At 37.1% G+C, this 19435-nt stretch overlaps 1 protein-coding gene across 1 annotated transcript; it reads right to left on the bottom strand.

The window, feature by feature from the left end:
• Positions 1 to 1489: 1489 nt before the first annotated feature.
• Positions 1490 to 16493, bottom strand: Pdk4 (pyruvate dehydrogenase kinase 4). The gene is made up of 11 exons (XM_042684740.1): positions 16171 to 16493; positions 14875 to 15016; positions 13484 to 13555; positions 12286 to 12470; positions 11986 to 12072; positions 11478 to 11555; positions 6797 to 6873; positions 4546 to 4644; positions 4241 to 4351; positions 3822 to 3935; positions 1490 to 2727 (listed from the first exon to the last, which is right to left on the bottom strand). Exons 1-11 carry the CDS (start codon positions 16298 to 16300, stop codon positions 2584 to 2586), a joined length of 1239 nt encoding a protein of 412 aa, XP_042540674.1. The 5' UTR covers positions 16301 to 16493; the 3' UTR covers positions 1490 to 2583.
• Between the last annotated feature and the right edge of the window lie 2942 nt (positions 16494 to 19435).

Genomic DNA, 19435 nt, shown 5'->3' with positions numbered 1-19435 from the left:
AGTAAAGATTGTAATCTAAAGATGAAAAGGATTCAGTTAGTAAGGAAAGGTACTAAGGATAGCAAAATTAATGCATGCTACAATTCAAGTTAGTAATTTCTATCCTATTTTTACCTTATTATTATACAGATATTTAATCCAAAAGTTATTTGCTACCACAAATTACCTAAGTAATTATTGTGATATGCCCCCATATTTATGCAAATAGCACACAAAGTGGAACTTCAAATATACAATATAAGAACAGAGGTATACTATACAATACAAAAATAATTACTGAATAAACACACATAGGTAAACACATTCTTGTATTGTGTGTTAGCAAGAAATTTGCAAACACAAAAAGGAGAATCCAAAACCTGCCATAAAGCATTTACCTTCTGATTAAAGTTGTTGTTCTGTTTAAAGTTGTTTTTTATATTGCATATCAGATGTAAATAAATTATAACAATATAAGGTGAGGGATCTCTTTAACTCAAAGTATTTATTGTAATTTGAGGAAAAAAACTTCAAAAGACCACATCCACTATTATAATAAAAATATTTATTATAAAAATTATCATATCTCTGTACATTGGCTAAAGACAAAAAAACACAACTCATACATTAATAACTTAAGTGGGCCTGAGCATTCACTATGCATCTACTGGAATCCTAAGGGTCTTCCATAGATTCACAAGTACCAGGGAAGGCCAGCTCTATTCAATTGACCAGTTAAGAAGTTGAGATACTAACATTATTTTCTCTAGTATTTTAGAGACAGTTTACCATGTTTGGGTAAATCAATATGTCAACTGCTTTGTCTTTGATAAATACAAGAATTTACATGCAGAAGTGTTTTTTCAATCTCCAATTTCAATAAAACTGAACCAATAAGTAACCTATTGCAAAGTGTTGTAAAATCAATAAATGCATGAATCAAAGTTCTGCCATCAAGAAAAGCCATTGTAAAGGACTTTGGATGACAAAATGGGAAATCCAAAACACACAGTTGAAGCTTGTAAGCACCATTGCACCAGGTTGACACAAAATCAAATACAAATATCAAGTTAAATGTATAGTACAGTACAGATTCTTTTACAGTGCAGAAAAAAATCCTAGTTTTTTCTTCCTACATGTCAGTTGAAACATTAATTTAACACAACATAATTTATTATTTCACAAAGCCCATTTTCTGTAATAGTAATAGCCATTTAAGAAAGCCACAGTGCTCCGAAAGACATCAGTTCATCCTCTTGCCAATAAGTTCTTCATGAAAATACACGTGATTCCTTGGGATAGTTTGTGGGGAAGTAGAAAGGTGCCTGCCTTCTGCTTCCATATCTTCCTATCTCCTTCTCTTTTATTTTTTCATTCCCTCTCTTTTATTCTTTCATTCCTTCTTTTCTAAGAGTAATCTGCATGAGTGACCAGTCTGCAACTTTCATCTTAATCCTCTCAAAATACTAGCAAATTACCATCTTGCTTTCTTTTTCTTTCTTTTTTTCCCCATTCACTGGTGTTTGATGCATAAATGCAGCCTGGCATGAGAACTTCTTACTTGGCCTATTTGTTTAAAAAAATACTCTAAGAAGTACTTAGAATTTTCATGGTCTTGAGCCATTTGAAAACCAGAAATTTATTAATGAACAAGTTTGTGTTGGAGTATACAGAATACAATTAAATATAGTAAAGTACATCTTCTCAAGCCTAGAAAATGTACGCTTTTCAGTTGCCATCCGTCAGGTTTAGAGAACAGCCCTTACGTAATGCATTAGATTCTGAGTACATGATTTCTTCCTTTAACACAAGTCTTCCCTATCTGCTATTTAATTTAGAAACAAGTTAGGGAAGACAGAGTTCTAAGCTCACTTTGGCAGTCTTTCTCTCACTCTAACCCAGTACACATTGAACAATTCCTCTGAGATTAGGCACCTGGCAATAAGCATTCACTTATTGCTTGAAGCATGAACAGGAAAAGCAACTCATAAAAGAGCTGTACTGATCAGAAGAGGCTTTTTTCTCATATCTCACATTGGCCCCGATGCCTTGGTTGCAACTTTGAATAAGATATTTTATTCATTCCCCCACATTCAAAGTGAACACGATTTTAGTCAGTATCTTTTCCTCCCCAGAGCCTATAAATATATGCGAAATGTATATTTACATACATTTCTAATCATATGTGTAAACTAAACTCTAATCTTGGCATGGCAGGAAAATGCTGGTACCTTGACAACTGAGATTGGTTAAATCTCAATATATTTTGATGTCTAAAATATGAGCCTATTGCAGTTGCTAATTTCTGTCTTCATGTCTGCTCTCCTCCCCATGCTTGTTGGCAAAGAGATAGAAAGGAGACTTGACTACTTCAGGATTTAGAGTAACTCACAAACTATTCTATGCTACCAAACAAGGAGCAGGCCACACATATTTCCTGTAGTTCTGCTCTGTCTTCTCCTGCGTCATACATCTCAACTTCATTCCTCATTGGAACAACATTTTTGTTGTTTTCGTGGAATCAGGAGCTCACACAAAAAGATTCAAGAAGCAGCATTACCGTAGGCCCACTTTGATCCCATAAAGTGTCCCCAGTGTCCCTCTTCACATGGCCACTTTTTCCTTTCCCAGGTTCTTTGGTTCCCTACTTGGGATACACCAGTCATCGGCCTCAGAACACATCTGATAGTGTTTGAAAGCTGACTTGTTAAAGACAGGGAGTTTTTCCACAGACTCAGAAGATAAAGCCTGAAAGAAGGGGAAAATATAATCACACCAAAGAAAGTATACAAACACGTTCAGAAGTAAATATTGAATATTTAGCCATACTAATTTGATTGGGTAGGAAATCCACACCAATGCCCACAATGCACTAGCTACTTAAAACAAAACTGAAACATAAATTTTGTCTCCATCCAGTAGGATAAAAAATGGTACATGGGCAAACTTAAATTAGAGAATTGAATTTATGCTTGATATTTAAATATCACACTTGTTTGTATAGGCTGATATGGGTAAGAGCTGAATTGCAAAGTAATTTTTTTCCTGTGAAAAATCTCTATCTAATTAAGTTTAGAGTCCTAACCTAATACCATTACTCTATTAAAAAGATCTTTCTCAGTAGTGTAAAGATTTTTTTGGTTAATTTCAGAAACTATTTCAGATATTCCAAGGACATTTGTCATTTAATTCCAATACACAAAGGAAAGCTTTTAAGTTTAATATTTAGTCACTACTATCTGTAAATATATTTGCAGTTGAAATAATTGGCAAATGATTAATAGAATCAGGACAGTTAGCAAACAGATCAAGGCCTTTTCTTTTTTTTAGAAATAGAAACAAATCAAAACATAAGCCAAGTTTTAAAAGTTTAAACAGGAAATACATCCCAATGACTATGAGCAGTCCAGTGTCCTTTCTCTGGTTTTCTAATAAGGTCACTTTAAGGTTTCAAATGTCTTTATAACGGTTATGTTATTTCATTTTTTAATGTTACCACATTATTAACATATTATCCACAAAATTAATACCACAATAGTTTATCTATTTTCAGAAATGCCAGGAGGATTTGCCTTAAAGTTCAAAAGAGCATGTCCTTGCTCGAAAATTTTGGTAGCCTGCTTGTTGGTAAACAATTTTGCTTCACTTGCTGAAGGTAGCATGGCCTAGAGTTCTCTTTGGGCAGCAAGCATGTGTGTGCATACAGATAGAAAATAGAATGACTTCTGCTCATTGATTACATTAACTTGGGTTGGGGAACTCATTGTGGGTCACAGCACTCAAAGCTGTAAAAGAAGACATTGTTTACAAAACATGATTTTTCTACTACATTCAAAGGGTACCTTTAAGTAGATGATTGCATCTGTTCCATATCCTGACAGAGAGTACAGATTCAGATCTCCTTGAAAGTATTTGGCATAGAGACGAGAAATTGGCAAGCCATAACCAAAACCAGCCTAAAAAGGAGAAGATGAGTCATTAATGAAGAAGATGTGATCATTACAACATAAAATGTAGGAAAGAAAGAAAGGTCATCCCTGGTACCGATTTCCTAGAGCTTATATAAATACCTTCTGCTTCCAATCAGAAACCTTGGTGAATTACTTCACCCTATTTATTGTCTTTAATCATTTTTTTCCTCATCTACCTCATACCTAGTTAAACTACATTGGTTTAATTTGCCTAAATATCTCCTTGTAATCCTTGCTGAACATTTAGCACTATCTGACTGGGATAAATTTAGCCATCTTATTGGTCTCACCAAAGGAGCATTCCGGGAATTATCCATGACAGGAGTTGGCGCTGTGGAATATGTGTAACTAAAGAGGCGATCAGTAATCCGCAGAGGAACACCACCTCCTCGGTCAGAAATCTGAAACAAGCAAGCCATCAGTCATCAGAGGTACATGTGGAAAACAAGGTCTATACAAAACAAAATCTATCTAAAAATATCTTTCCGTCATTTTATATGATCTTGATCAATTGCTCAAAGATGAGCATCTTATTAATATTGACCCCTTTTAGTTCACTCAAGAGAGAACCAAAAGAAAAATGGAGAATGGTTACCTTAATGGTAAGGTCTTCTTTCCCCAAGACGACGATCACCTCAATTGGTGTAAGGGAAGAACAATTTTCCTGGTGTTCAACTGTTGCCCTCATTGCATTCTAAAGAAAACAAACCCATAAGAAATTCAATGACAGAAACCTGAAGAACCATAAATAAATTTTTTATGTTTAAAATAAAGGCAGCAAGAAGGTAATTCAAAGTTTCTATTTTTTTTAAGTTAGTGGTAAAATGGCTCTGTAAATAGCCATTTATGAATGTGTCATGCAGGATGTATAATGAAAAATATTCATTTACTATGTAATATAGCTCCTGGGAGTAATGTCTAATGGAAAAACAGTTCTGCTAGCTGTCAAGTTCTTATTTGTAAGCTTAATTTAAATGTAGAAATTGGTTTTTATAGTCCATTTCCTAGCTCTCCCTTTTCTGTCTTTCCATTACATTTTACATCCGAGCAGCGAAGACTATTACATAACAAATGAACAGTGAATCATTGAACCAATTTATTGGCTTTTATAAAATTTGCTGTAAAAGGTTGTTCCTATTTAAAAGGACAGTCAATAATTCTAAATTAAATTTCAATTTGCATTTGATTATCATCTTAACTTTTACCAGTGACAGCAAAATAACTCTATGAGTTGAACAATTCAATTTAAAAATAAACCAAATCAATGAAAAAGTACAATTTGTTCTTTTAACACAGAATAAACCAAGCTTTCTGTTTACTGGTTGCATGTCTTACTAATGAATTCTTGGGTATTTAATGTATTTTCCTCACTAGCTAGCTTTTAGTAACTATATAATATTAAGTTCTAGTCATTAGTTGAAGTGAAATTTTAAAAAGGTGAGATGTTTGTAGTTCAATCAATGTCACTACTAGAATAAATTAGGAAATAATGCTTTCTGGAATTATGTTAGAATTAGAGGCAGATTTTACTTGTTTAGGATTTTTTTCCTTTCCAATCCAGAGTACTCTTTGGAAGAATCATAATGCTTCACATATTTCTAGTGGGTGTGTTTTATTTTGCTATTATTATTATTATTATTACTATTATCATTATTAGGGGTTTGGGAGTTAACTTCAAAGTTTTAGTAAAATTTTAGAACCCATAGAAGAATACTTAGCATCTGATTATCCAAAACCAGAAACATGGGAATACCCTGAGAGTTTGTCAGAAATTCAAATTCTCATAGTTACCCAGTCCAAATGTCTAGGCAGAGCTCATGCATCTGTGTCTTAACAAGTCCTGCTGACGATTCTAGTGCCCACTAAAATCGGAGGAGCCCTGTTTGTTAGGATTTTTAAGCAACATGTGGACTATGAGCTATAGCACGACAAGTTAGCTCATTAGAAAATCAGAGTCTAAGGCCTTAGGCTAGACATACTGCATCAGATTTTTCATTTTAATGAAGTTTCTGTATGCACTTTAATGGAGATCATTGAAGGAACTAACAGTACTTCAAGCATACTTTATGCTCTCTCAGAATGTGGTCATACCACCTACAATGACTCTGGAATTTGGAGCTGGAACACCCTGTAGGTGTCAGGGTTACAAACCTCATTCACTGCAACATTCACCTTTTGACCATTCTAATGAATAAATAAATGATTAGTACTTTGCTGGACACCTGGAAAAATAAAACATATCCTCTCGCTCTAAGACATTAAAACATAACGAATTACATTGTAGCACCATGAATCATATTGTGAATTCTATTTTTTTTTTCTGGTCTTGAACTCTGGGCCATGGTGCTATGGCTGAGCTCCTTTTGTTCAAGGTTAGTACTCTATTACCACTTGAGCCACAGCACCACTTCTGATTTTTTTCTGTGATATAATTGGAGATAAGAATCTCACGGACTTTTCTGCCCACTTCAAGCCATGATCTTACCCACAGTAGTAGCTGGGATTATAGGCATGGGCCACTGGTTCCATTTGAGGATTTTTAAATATACGTTGATACTGTGGTGGTCTAGGTACACTTTTCAAATATTACCTGTGGTACTAATTAGCTATGTGCTACTTTTGATCAGGAGCAAAGAAGTTTTACTGGGAGAAGATACTGAAGCTTTTGTTTATTGGGGAGTGATAAATAAAAATACAACTAGTGAACAAAATTGTCTTGGTGACACTGTGGTTTGAATTTGGGCTGACTTTGCATTTGCTATCAAATACTCCATGACTTGAGTCACACCCCTAACACTAGTGAGCACTTTTCGAAGATGTAATCAGAACAACTGTGGAAAACATACCTTGAAGAGTTCAAAGAGCATATGATGTAGGTGAGAAGGAACATAAACAATATGAATTGGCTGGCCTGGAAATTTTCCTAGAAAAGTAAACCCATTTAGAATCAGGAAACAAATATTTTGCCACAAAAGTGAATTTCCCTATCTATTTGAAGAGTATTTTAGATTTCAACAGGTTTGGAAAAAATCCTTACTTTCCTCACCTGAAAATCCTGACCCAGAACTTTCATACCTCAATTGTAAAGATGACTGGCTTATTTCCAAAGTATTCCAGTCTCTGCCTAGTGCTCCTAGGCTAATGTTTGCATTTTTCTACAACTCTATAAAGTTGAATGAGGTGTGAAACAATGACGATACAAATTAGGTTATAGGCATTACTTGCTTATACTTTGAATGAGTTTATACTAGACAATTTCAATTTAAGTCACATGCATGCTAAGTTAGAAAACAATAAGTGTGCTAATAGAATAATATTAAATTTAGTACAAGCTGTAATTTTTTATATTTTATGACACAATGAAATAACACATCTGATTTACTTCCTTGATTATTTTTCTTGATTTTTCTTCACCCCAACATTGTCTTATATGCTAAACGGATATAAAATTCCCCAGCAGCCTAGAGAAAAACAATGAAACAAAGACTTCTTGGTATTGTTTGACAAGAAAAATATAGCTATTCTTTGGTGTCCCAGGTCTTGGCAGTCTGAATCAGAAAACACAAAGTCTACGACAATCTCATCTTTATTTTATCAGGCAGTTCAGTTTATCTGCAAGTATTATGCAATGCTGCTTATGTTTTGAGATATTTTTCAATCTTTCTTTGTGCTTCTTTTAGTTCAATATTTATTTACCTTTTTATGTTCCAGTCTATGAGTTATGCTATACTTAATCTGAACTACTTGATTTTAACTCTTGGCATTCAAAATAATTGTTTTTTGTATAAATGGTATTAGGATGAAATATTTATTAGAGTGAAAAGGAGAAATTGATTCCAATCTACCTATGTTCTTTACTTTGAGAAATAACATTTTTTTGTCAATTGTAGGGTTTGAACTCAGGGCCTGAGTGTGTCCCTGAGCTTTCTTGCACAAGGCTAGCAGTCTTCCACTTTGAACCACAGCTCTCCTTCCAGTTTTCTGGTGGTTAATTGGAGGTAGGAGTCTCACAGACTTCCAGGCCTGCGCTGGCTTCAAATTGCAATTCTCAGATCTCATCCTCTCGAGTAGCTAGGATTATGGACATGAGTCATTAGCACCTGGAAAGAAGCAGCAATCTTCTCAGGCAAAAGAAATAGGGCTTTGCAGAACCACGTGGTTATCTCAACAGACGCAGAAAAAGCATTTGACATGATCCAACACCCCTTTATGATAAAGGCTCTGGAAAAACTAGGAATCCATGGAACATCCTTCAATATTATAAAGGCTGTATATGACAAGCCTACAGCCAGCATTATACTTAATGGTGAAAAACTAAAGCCATTTCCTCTTAACTCAGGAACAAGACAAAGATGTCCACTCTCTCCATTTCTCTTCAATCTAGTATTAGAATGCCTAGCTACAGCAATAAGACAAGATGCAAACATAAAGAGGATCCAAATAGGGAGAGAAGAAATAAAACTCTCCTTCTTTGCAAATGACATGATCTTGTATTTAAAGAATCCAATGGACTCCACTCCCAAATTACTCAAGCTGATTCGAAACTTTGGCAAAGTAGCAGGGTATAAAATTAACCCTCAAAAATCAATGGCTTTTCTGAATGCCAAGAATGAGAAGAGCATGGCTGAAATCAGGAAAGCAACTCCTTTGTAATAGCCCCACAAAAAATAAAATACCTAGGAATTAACTTAACTAAAGAACTGAAGGACGTCTACAATGAAAACTTTAAAAACCTGAAAAAGGAAATCAAAGCAGAACTTAGGAAGTGGAAAAACCTCCATGTTCCTGGATTGGAAGAATCAACATCGTGAAAATGACTAGGCTATCTACAAATTCAATGTGATATCTATCAATATTCCAACTTCATTCTTCAAGGACATAGAAGAAGCAATCCAAAAATTCATATGGAACAATAAAAGACCCCAAATAGCAAAAATGATCCTTAACAGAAAGAATAGTGCTGGAGGAATATCAATACCAAATATCAAATTCTACTACAAAGCCATAGTAATCAAAACAGTTTGGTACTGGCACAAGAACAGACCTGAGGACCAATGGAATAGAACTGAAAACCCAGAAATGAACCCACAGACCTACAGCCACCAAATCTTTAATAAGGGGGCTAAAAAAATAGAATGGAAGAAAGACAGCCTCTTCAGAAATGGTGCTGACAAAATTGGTAAAATACCTGTAGAAAACTAAAGTTAGATCCTTATATATTACCCTGCACCAGAATCAACTCCAAATGGACTCAAAGTCTGACTCAAAGTCAGACACCCTGAAAACATTACAGGACAGAATAGGAGAAACCCTAGGTCTCCTTGGCACAGGACAAAATTTTCTGAATAGAGACCCAGAAACACAGCAAATCAAAGAAAGGTTGACCAATGGGACTGCATGAAGCTGCAGAGCTTTTGCATGGCAAAGGACATAGCTAGCAAGATCAGTAGAAAGCCCACAGATTGAGAGAAGATCTTTCCTAGCCATACAATGGACAAGGGTCTCATATCTAAAATATACTTGGAACTCAAAAAATTAAATCCCCAACAATAAATCTTCAAAGAAACAACTGCCCAATAAATAAGTGGGCTAAAGACTTAAAGAGAAACTTCTCTGAAGAGGAAAGAAGGATGGCCAATAGACACATGAAGAAATGCTCAACCTCTCCAGCCATAAAAGAAATGCAAATCAAAACAACATTGAGATACCACCTCACCCCAGTTAGAATGGCTATAATCAAGAACTCTAATAACAACAGATGCTGGAGGGGATGTGGACAGAAGGGAATCTTACTGCATTGTTGGTGGGAGTGTAAACTTGTTCAACCACTTTGGAAAGCAGTATGGAAGTTCCTCAAAAGACTCCACATAGACCTCCCCTATGACCCAGCGATCTCACTTTTGGGCATTTACCCAAATGTTCACAAACAAGAGCACACTAAAGCTACCAGCACAACTATGTTTATTGCAGCATTATTTACTATAGCTAAGATATGGAACCAACCCAGATGCCCCTCAGTAGATGAATGGATCAAGAAAATGTGGTATATATATATATAATGAAATTCTATGCCTCAATTAGAAAGAATGACATTGCCTCATTTGTTAGGAAATGTAAAGACTTGGGAAAAATTATATTAAGTGAAATAAGCCAGGCCCAAAGAAACATAGGTCCTATGTTTTCCCTTATTTGCAACAACTAGTATATGTCTGGAACAAGCAGAAAAGGTCAAAAGTTAGGTATATATGACCAGATAAGATGATATTAAGTGAAATGAACCCAAGATAGGGACACAAGTGTTTTTTTCTTTCTTGCTATTGTCCCTAACGTATTTATAATGTACCATGTGATTTTTTGTTTCTTTGTATGTTCCTCCCACACGGTATAACCCCTGTTTTCCCTGTATTTGATGTCATGCCATGTATCTTGTATATACACTTCTCTAACTTGGGGAGGGAAAGGGAAAAAACAAAATGCTTAAATAGGGATACAGGTTGACCCATTGTAAGAATGAGATGTACAAGACACTATGTTGAAAAATGAACTTTACAATTTAGGTGGGACCGTGAGGGGAGTGTAGCTGTGGAGGTGGGAGGGAAGGGATAGTAGGTAACAATGCTTGATAGGAAATATACTCATTACCTTGCTCATGTAACTGTAACCCCTCTGTACAGTATTTTTACAATAAAAAAACACATTTAAAAAAGAAATAGGATTTTGCATTCATCAGGTGATCATTTCAATGTGGGAAGAGTTTGTCCCATGAGATACCCTGGAAATGAAGTTCTTAAAGTATGTCTGCTCCCAAACAATAGCATATGCTGATAGCATAATTTTTGAATTTAAGAACTTTTTTAAAAAAATTTAAGAACATTTAACATAAGATCTACCATAGACAAATTTTAAGTGAACAATACAATATTGTTCACTATAGGTACTCTGTTGCACAGCTGATCTCTAGAATTGATTCATCTTGGATGACTAAGGTTTTATACCTGTTAAATACTGACTTCCCACTTCCCCCTCCCCTCAGCCTCTGGCAAGCACTCTTCTACTCACTGCTTTCTTGATAACTACTTTGAATATTTCATTTAAGTGGAACCCTGCAATATGGGTCTTTATGTGACTAGTTTAATGTATTTCTGTTTAATTAATGTATTTCTGTTTCCAAGTCTTATGGATAATCCTTTTAGGAAGATAGCCAGTGGTTCTCCTTACTGCTGGTTTCCTTTTCCTTCAAATTTTATAGCAGCAATCTCTCCCTGATATATTGTAAATCAGGTACTGCTTTTAATTTAAAATTACTTGTTCAAGCTGATCAACCATCATTATGGACTGAATATACACAATCAAAATTTGCATACCTATAAAGGATCCTTAGCCTTAAAACCTTTTATGCAAACACTAGGCAATTTCAGAAGAGAGAAAAAAAAAGAACTCCAAAGATGCTTTGTGTTATATCAAGTAATTATACTGGCAGAATGCTGAGTTTTTGATAAGTTAAAACATATTTTATTTATAGCTTACCATTTACTTGTGTGAGCTTTAATTCAGGAGATGTTAAATAATACTGATCGCAGAGCATCTTTGAACACTCAAAGGCATCTAGAATAGATTTTTCATAACAGTGAAATGAATTTACACCAACTACAGTTCTCAAGTGATCTCATTGTATATATTATTCTTAATCTAAAATATTCCCTAGAGTATGGGTTTGTGTCGATGAAAAAAGTCTTTTAAATATTTTATTGAAGAATAATATTTCAGTGAGGTTGTAGCAATAGAAATGCACGTGTTTCCATGATCAAATGCAGCACATGAGAATATGGCACACGAGCTATTCACGTTTAAATTTTTTATAATAATACACATGAATGTTTATAGTCTTGACTCTTGAAAGCAAAAGACTTTGATGGCAATATTTATAAAGTATAGACAGAACACCCTGAACACAAATCCATTCATAGAGTCACTTCAATTATAGACACATCAATCATTTTTTATAAATTTTCAATAAGGGAAATGTAGACATTACCTTGAATAACTGCCACCACATCACAGTTTGGATCAATGCTTCCAATGTGGCTTGGGTTTCCTGTTTTTGAGTCACTGAATATCAGAACTATTGAAAAATGAAAAAGAAAAAAGAAGCTTGTTATAAAAGTAAGCATAATGATTAGAACCATCACCAACAACAACTGTGACCCATTGAAAATTGGAACTGTTTACAGTTCCATTTTAACCCTTTCTATATACAATTCCATGTATAAGTCCTACTAAAAACTTATAGTAGGGCCTATATCTGCATCCATGTCAATATGAAGTGGGCACTTACTGTGCTGGTTCATCAGCATTCGAGTAGAAATACGGTTCATGTAAAAGCGATCCAAAAAGTACTGAAGGTTTTGATTGGTGTTTGGGTCCACTGTGCAGGTGTCTTTATACTCTATGATTCCTTGGGCCATTGTAGGAACTACATTATGATGCCTGTTTCGAACTTTGATGAGAGTGTCTGCAAAGCTAAATTATTTTCACAGTTAGTGAAACTTAAGTAAGTTTTGCCCAATTTTCTATCTTACATTGCTTCAAGTTCTTTTTGTGGCAAGCATCTAAACAGATCAGATGATAAAATGGAAGCATGAAGCTTTGCTAAAGTTTCTCAGTGCACATTCTGCACTGAGAGATAATTTCATTTTAAAAAGTTTTTGTTTTAAGTTACATATAAAACTACTTGTTCTAGGACTGGTGCAGCCATCATAAATATTCATGAGGCCTTTTCTTTAAAAATAATTAAAATCAAACGTAATTCTAGAATGCTCTCATTTTTTTAAGAAGCTTGAAATTGTCAGATTTAAGGAAGATCCTGAGTTAGATACTTATAAATTGCCAAGTATTCTGAAAGTATGTAATCTTCAATGACATAGAAAGCTATCAAAATTAAGTCAAAGTAAATACTCCTGTAAATCTAATCATTGGGTTAAATTTGCAGTAAAAATAAATTTCTTGAAAGAAAACGAGTCCCCTGTATTTGTTCATATTAAGTATCTATTTCCAATGCTGTATTTTTCTCTTCTAAAAATGAAACAAGCCAAACTTTGATATCTGTAAGGAGATAAGAATGTATTATTCAGGGTTGGCACTACTTTACTTCAAATCTAGCAGTACTTAGTGTAAAGTCCGCCCTGGGAAGGCAGGGCAGGCTCCTTCCTTCTCTTGGCTAAGTTTCTCCCCAGTACCTGTGTCACCAAGGTAACTGGCACACCTGGAGGTTACATCCTGGGCCGCCTAGGGTTATGCCTCCTTCTGACTGGGGTGGAGGGGTAAGTGGGGAGGGTCTCAGGCCCTGAAGTCACATCTGCATGGACTGGGGGGGGGGGGGGTCAAGCAAGCAGTTTGCTAAAATAAAGTTTTCTTCCTGCCTGAATACTGCATGGTGTTCTCTTTATCAGCTATCTAGTTAAACCTACCTATCTAATTACCTAACACCGAGGTATATGTAGAAACAGCCAAGGTTTTAAACACGTAGAACTTACTCTGATAAAACTTTCTGGTCATCTGGGCTTTTCTCCTGGAATTCTACTAAATCCATCAAGCTTTGGATATACCTGCAAAGTGACAAATAGTAATTATATGCAATGGCTGAAAATAAAATGCTTTTTCAAATAATTTTAAAAGGAGGAGATAGGTGCTGGTGGCTCACACCTGTACTCCTAGCTACTCAGGAGCTGAGATCTAAAGATCTAGGTTTAAAGCCAACCCTGGTCAGGAAGTTTCTAAGACTCTTATCTCCAATTAACAGAAAACTGGAAGTAGAGCTGTGGCTCAAAGTGATGGAGGGCTAGTCTTGATTCAAAGATCTAAGGGACAGCACCCAGAGCCTGAGTTCGAGCTCCATGACCCCCACAAAAAAGAAGTGAATATTATATTTCAAACTAAAACTTTCTTTCATAATATTTGGAAAATAGTATGTTAAAATGTTAACAAGTTTTTCTTAGCCATCAATTTTCTAACTTAAAATTTAATCATTTTTTAAACTCTCCCAGGCCTGTGGTGATTTTCTTTACCATTTTGTGTTTTCATTTCTTCTAGAAAAGTTACTTTGACATTGCTTTTAAAGAGAGTTGCTATTTTTCCCTTGCTCTATTTATCTATAGAACAGGAGGAGTAGTGAGAGTGGAACTGAGTTTTGAATATTAAAAATGTTTCAGATTGCAATCATCTTGAATCAGTGAACAGAAATCTGTGTAGTCAATAGGTTTCAGAAAAGTTCTAGTCCATGTCTGCGACAGTACACGTTTCTCTGTTCACTGAAAATTGCCTCTTTGGATTGATTACCTACTGTATTTTAGGTATCAGTATCTTTATTTTTAAGATGAGATTATAGCTATCACTTTCTAAATGCTAGTTATATGCCTGGTACTACTGTAAATTTTAATGGGTTTTCCTATTTTCTTGAACTCAAAGATCAAGAGGCATAAACTTCATTCTCAGTAATAAGTGAAAGAGCAGCAGAGCCAGGATTTGAATCCAGAGCTCATTTGATAGTCACTGTTAAGTATCAAAGCTTAATCCCTCTGCACTTAAGCTACGTAGTAGTAATATGAATTGATTTTAAGTTCAAGATTTATTTGAAAGTACATTAAACTCTGTTATGTAAAGTACAAACTTATATTTCAAGTTTTCTTTGTAACTTAAAATTATATTGTAAAGAAATCTACTTTTACAGAATAGATAAAATATCTATTTATAGCTTTATAACTGCCATAAGATAAATTACCCTAAATTAATTTAAAAATGATTTGCAACTTTGAAAAGTACTGTTCAGACCACCTGTTTTCCAATTATGATATTTACATAACATAAGAAACCACTCTCAGGTAATCGTTTTATAACTAGAGAGATTTCAAAGTGGTGAATTACTTACCAGCTTTTGACCAACTGCACTGAAGAGGTATTTAATAATCGGTTAGGAAGAATATCAATTTCCTTCAGAATATTGGCTAGCCTCACAGGTAACTCTTGTCTCAAAAATGCAAAAGAAGTTCTTTCACATGCATTTTCTGAACCTATAATAAATGAAATTCTGTTAGTTTTTGTCAAAAAGTATATCCAAATCATACACTTGAAAATCTTTATCAAATTTTGAACACATAAGGTATAAAATTATATTTCTCAGTTCAATCACTACTAAAGAGTTCAGAAGCAGGTAGATTCCCTCACATAATTCTCTCCCTTCCTTTTCCTTCCTTCCTTCCTTCCTTCCTTCCTTCCTTCCTTCCTTCCTACCTTCCTTCTTCCCTCCTTTCCTCCCTCCTTCTCTCCCTCCCTTTTATTCTTCTTTACTTTTAAAGGGATATAAAAGCATTATTCATTTCAGAATAGAAAAAGTATTAATTTTTTTTTCTTTTCTGTCTTTTTCTTCTTCTTATTTTTTCCCCAGAAGTCACCCTCAAGATATCAGAACCCCCCATGGTCCTTTACTGAAAACAAAGGGCAGAGTCAGTCACACAATATCAACAATATGATATACTTACTGAGTCTACACATGAAATACGGAGTAGGGATGGGGTGAAGGATGTAGAGTCGAAGTTTTGAGGTTTCCAGACTACTGTTAAACAACACCACTTTCCAAGTTTCCTGAGAACATTACTACAACCACTCTGTAAATATTTTCGGCAGTAAGCTAAATATATGGAAAACTAAAATGGTAAAAAGCCAAAGGGGGGCCGGGGGAACGCCTGGAGTGCCAACAGATAAATGCTGTGTGTGGAGGCCTAGAGGCCTGGAGGCTAAGGGCTAAAATCGACTGATCTGAGTCCATTTTATAACATTAGGAATCTTTCCCCAAGAATGACTACGTTGTGAAGGAATGGAAAACGTCTCTAGTGCGTTGTTAAATAAATGGTGTCTGAATGCAGAATGTATTTTGGCTCCAAGATCCAGGCAGACAGAGTATGGTGAACGCAAACCATCCAGTATCAACAGGTGGCAAGTGATTTGGAGTCACAAATTGTCAGGAAAGAAGTAAAACAAAACAAACCCTCCCCCAAAGCAAGATGTTCAGGCGTGGAAAGCTCCAGGCTGAGCCTTGAGGGAATCAGTCAAGTGACCCCAAGTTGTTTGAGCCAGGACCCCCAGCCCTTCCCCGATCCCCGGGTAGAGTTAGGGCAGCTTCCCCCAGCCCCAGAGCCACCCGCCCGGGCCCCACGTCGGCTCTCACCGAAGTCCAGCAGCTGCTTGATGGACAGCGGGGACGGGCTGTAGCGCGAGAACCGCTCGACCTCCAGGGGTACCAGGCCCGCGCTGCTCAGAGAGCTAGCGCTGCGCATCACAAGACGGGCCGCCTTCATCTCGCTGCCTGCCGGGCCTGGCGCGAGCAGCGGCTGGGCTCTGGAGCCGGCTTGAGCGCAGAAGGCCGGTGGCAGCAGAACTTGGGGCTGAGGAGCAGGCGCGGTGCGTCCCGGGACAATAGCAGGTGCGGACTCAAGGCTGAGGGGCGGGGGGCCAGGGGTGCTGTAGGGCCGAGAAGCGGCACCGGGTCCGAGGTGCACTGGCTGGAGACTCTGGTCTGCCCACCACTTGCTCCCTTTTATTTCTGTTGCTGCTCCTCCCCGCCCCCTCCACCCCCTTCTCTCCCCCGTCCTCCCGCCCCCCCCAGCCGGAGACACGTCCTGAACTTGGGGCCAAGCCAATCAGCTCAGAGAAAGAACTTTCGGCTCCGCCCCCTGGCCAGGGTCACCGCGGGGGCCCGGCACCGTGACCACAGTCAGTCGCCTGCTACTTTTGCTCCAAGCACGTAAGGAACAAAGGATGGGAAAAAAGGTCAGAGAGGAGGCAGCTGGGGCGGCCCTGGGCTCTAGACCGGCGTCTTGGGACCGGGCACCTCGCCGCGTGGGCTGCGGCGGGCGCAGACTCGTCCTTGTTTACCAGGCTGAGGCTGTCTCAATGTCACGCATTCCTGACTGGAAACTGTTTCCAAGAATCGCGGCTCGGGAGAGCTCATTGGTGCTTGCCCGGAGCGGGACTTTTACAGTATTCAATCCGCTGCCTAGCAAAGTTTGAGCTTCTCTGCTATTGGATCATGAAAGGAACCAATAATTTAGGCGGGCTGAGGACGTGTTTTTTGGGGGTTGGTGGTAGTGCAGGGACCGCTTGCACATTGGTTAATATCTATATAAAATGATCAAATATAGGCAGGTGTCCTAGCAAATGATTTCTGGGGCCTTATGCAATGCAAGGACCCGTGATCCCCACCCTGAAAGGTCCCTTTGTGTGTTCCTCCAGCTGCAAACAGCACACCTCAGGAACTGGAAGTTCCTTTTGTTTTGACTTTAGGATCTGGGACTGCCAAAAGGCATTTCCCCACTGTGGGGAAAAGACCATCCATTTGTTTCTCTCCAGTAACTCTATTAATAGAGTTCTCTCTCTTAATTGAAAGTGAAGTAAAAAAGGGGGACTAATTTGTCTGTTTCACCCACCCTCTTTTTTCTCCTATCAGATAATTCATGCCCTCTATTCATCTATCTGCATAAAATGCCCTTTCCCCAAATCTTCTTCTGAAGAATTCTAGTCCTCAATTGTTCCCCACTCCATCATTTAAACCAAAATGTCTTCGTTGCTCGGTCTCCTTCCAAATATGACCTTTGCTACTGACAGAATTATAGGATAGTGTACTGATTTAATGTCATACTATTTGATACTACTTTTTCTGAAAGATATCAGGTCAGTCACTGCGTCCAACACATTTTCATGATTCCCACCTTGCCTGGTCACTTACTTGGTATTTATTTAACTAATGGCAGTTGAAACATATCCTATCACAAGACTCTCATCCTAAACTTCCCCTTCCCTACACTCTAAATAGACTAAATAATGAAGCCAGTGTTATAGAAGGCTGACAATGCAAGAGTTGGTTGCAAACACAATCTAATGATGGGGGAGGGGTGGTATTCTGGACCTCACAATGTCACTCTTTGTCTTCTCATTCACTCACTGGACTGATTTACCATTTCTATCTTTAGTGCAAACTCACCTGAGAGCCGAACTCAGTCCATTGAGTCACTTACTTGCCATATGTTGTTGTTGGGTGATTAAAGGTCAGGTGGAGTCATATGATATTCACAGATGACTGAAGGCAAAATGTGAACTAAGGTCACCAAAATGTTGTCATCATATAATTTCATTCAATAATACTCACTTGGTTACTCTCACAGTTCGTTGTCTTTCTTCTGTCACTTCTGTGACAGAAATGTTATAATTGGCAACATTGATGGTATCTGAGCTGGAATGCTCATGCCTTGTTTACCCTGTTGGCTAATGTGACACATATTACTGTGATTAAAGGGTGCCCTGGGAAGAAAGTGGAACTTCTATTCTCAGGGTGACTACAAGTTGAGGAAGTGAACCAATTGGAGCAAAGGTACACCAAAAATACAATTTGAGGTCAGTCGTATGGACAAATCCTTGTATTTGAGTAAAGGCCAATAATAAAGGCTGAATGAGAAGGAATCAAAACTATCCCCTTGAAGATGGTGTTGAACACAACACCTTTACTTGAGACTGCTGATTGTTGAAATTTTCAGGTACACTTTTACCTACATTAAGTAACTCTCTGGCTTGCCTGGCAAAATCCAATAATGTAAGGCTGCTGGTAGAGTTTTGAGACTGCAAGTCACACTTTTGCCAGAATAGCCAATTTGATAATATGAATCAGAATCCTTAAAAAGAAACTGATTGCCAGGTGCCAGTGGCTCATGTCTGTAATCCTACCAGCTGAGGAAGCTGAGATCTGAGGATCATGGTTTCAAGCCAGCCTGGGCAGGCAAGTCCATGAAATTCTTCTCTCCGATTAACTACGTGCACAAGTATGTGTGTGCATGCACACACATTTTCAAGTTTGGGAACTTATTCCAAAGAAGCAATTAAAAATACATCTAACAGGAAATCTAACATCATGATATTTAATATATTTGAGTCTAGAAAATTTAAGATTAAAAGTTGAACAGGAAATTTAGAGAAAATATTTACAAAACAGATATTCAATAGGAAACAAAATAGTTTTATCTGTATCTTCATGGAGCTGATAGACCGATAGAAGTAATAGGTATTACCAAAGCAGTGAAATTAAAATAAGAGTATGGAGATGATCATGTGAATAACAAGCTAGAACTCCCTCTTTTAGGTAGTCAGGGATGGTGTCTCTGATGAAATGAGTAGTAAATGAGATCAGAGACGATAAGGATTATTAGTGAAAGTATATTGGTAGAGAATACGGAGAAAGAGATTATGTAGGGTTTAAACCATTACATTGCCCCTGTTTCTTACAGTGTGTACTAACTTGGCAGGTACTAGGCATCAGAAACTGTACTAGGTGCCTTGGAAGATGTAATATGATCTGTTTTTAAAGTAAATGAGTAATGAAAAATAGTCTTTTTTTTCTTTCTACTTGAGAGACTTTTATTTAAAATCCTAAGGCAAAAGTTCTC

The sequence above is a fragment of the Dipodomys spectabilis genome, unplaced genomic scaffold (assembly GCF_019054845.1).
Source record: "Dipodomys spectabilis isolate Male_0828 unplaced genomic scaffold, ASM1905484v1 ptg000089l, whole genome shotgun sequence".
Lineage (NCBI taxonomy): Eukaryota > Metazoa > Chordata > Mammalia > Rodentia > Heteromyidae > Dipodomys > Dipodomys spectabilis.
This window is presented reverse-complemented; position numbering and strand designations above follow the sequence as displayed.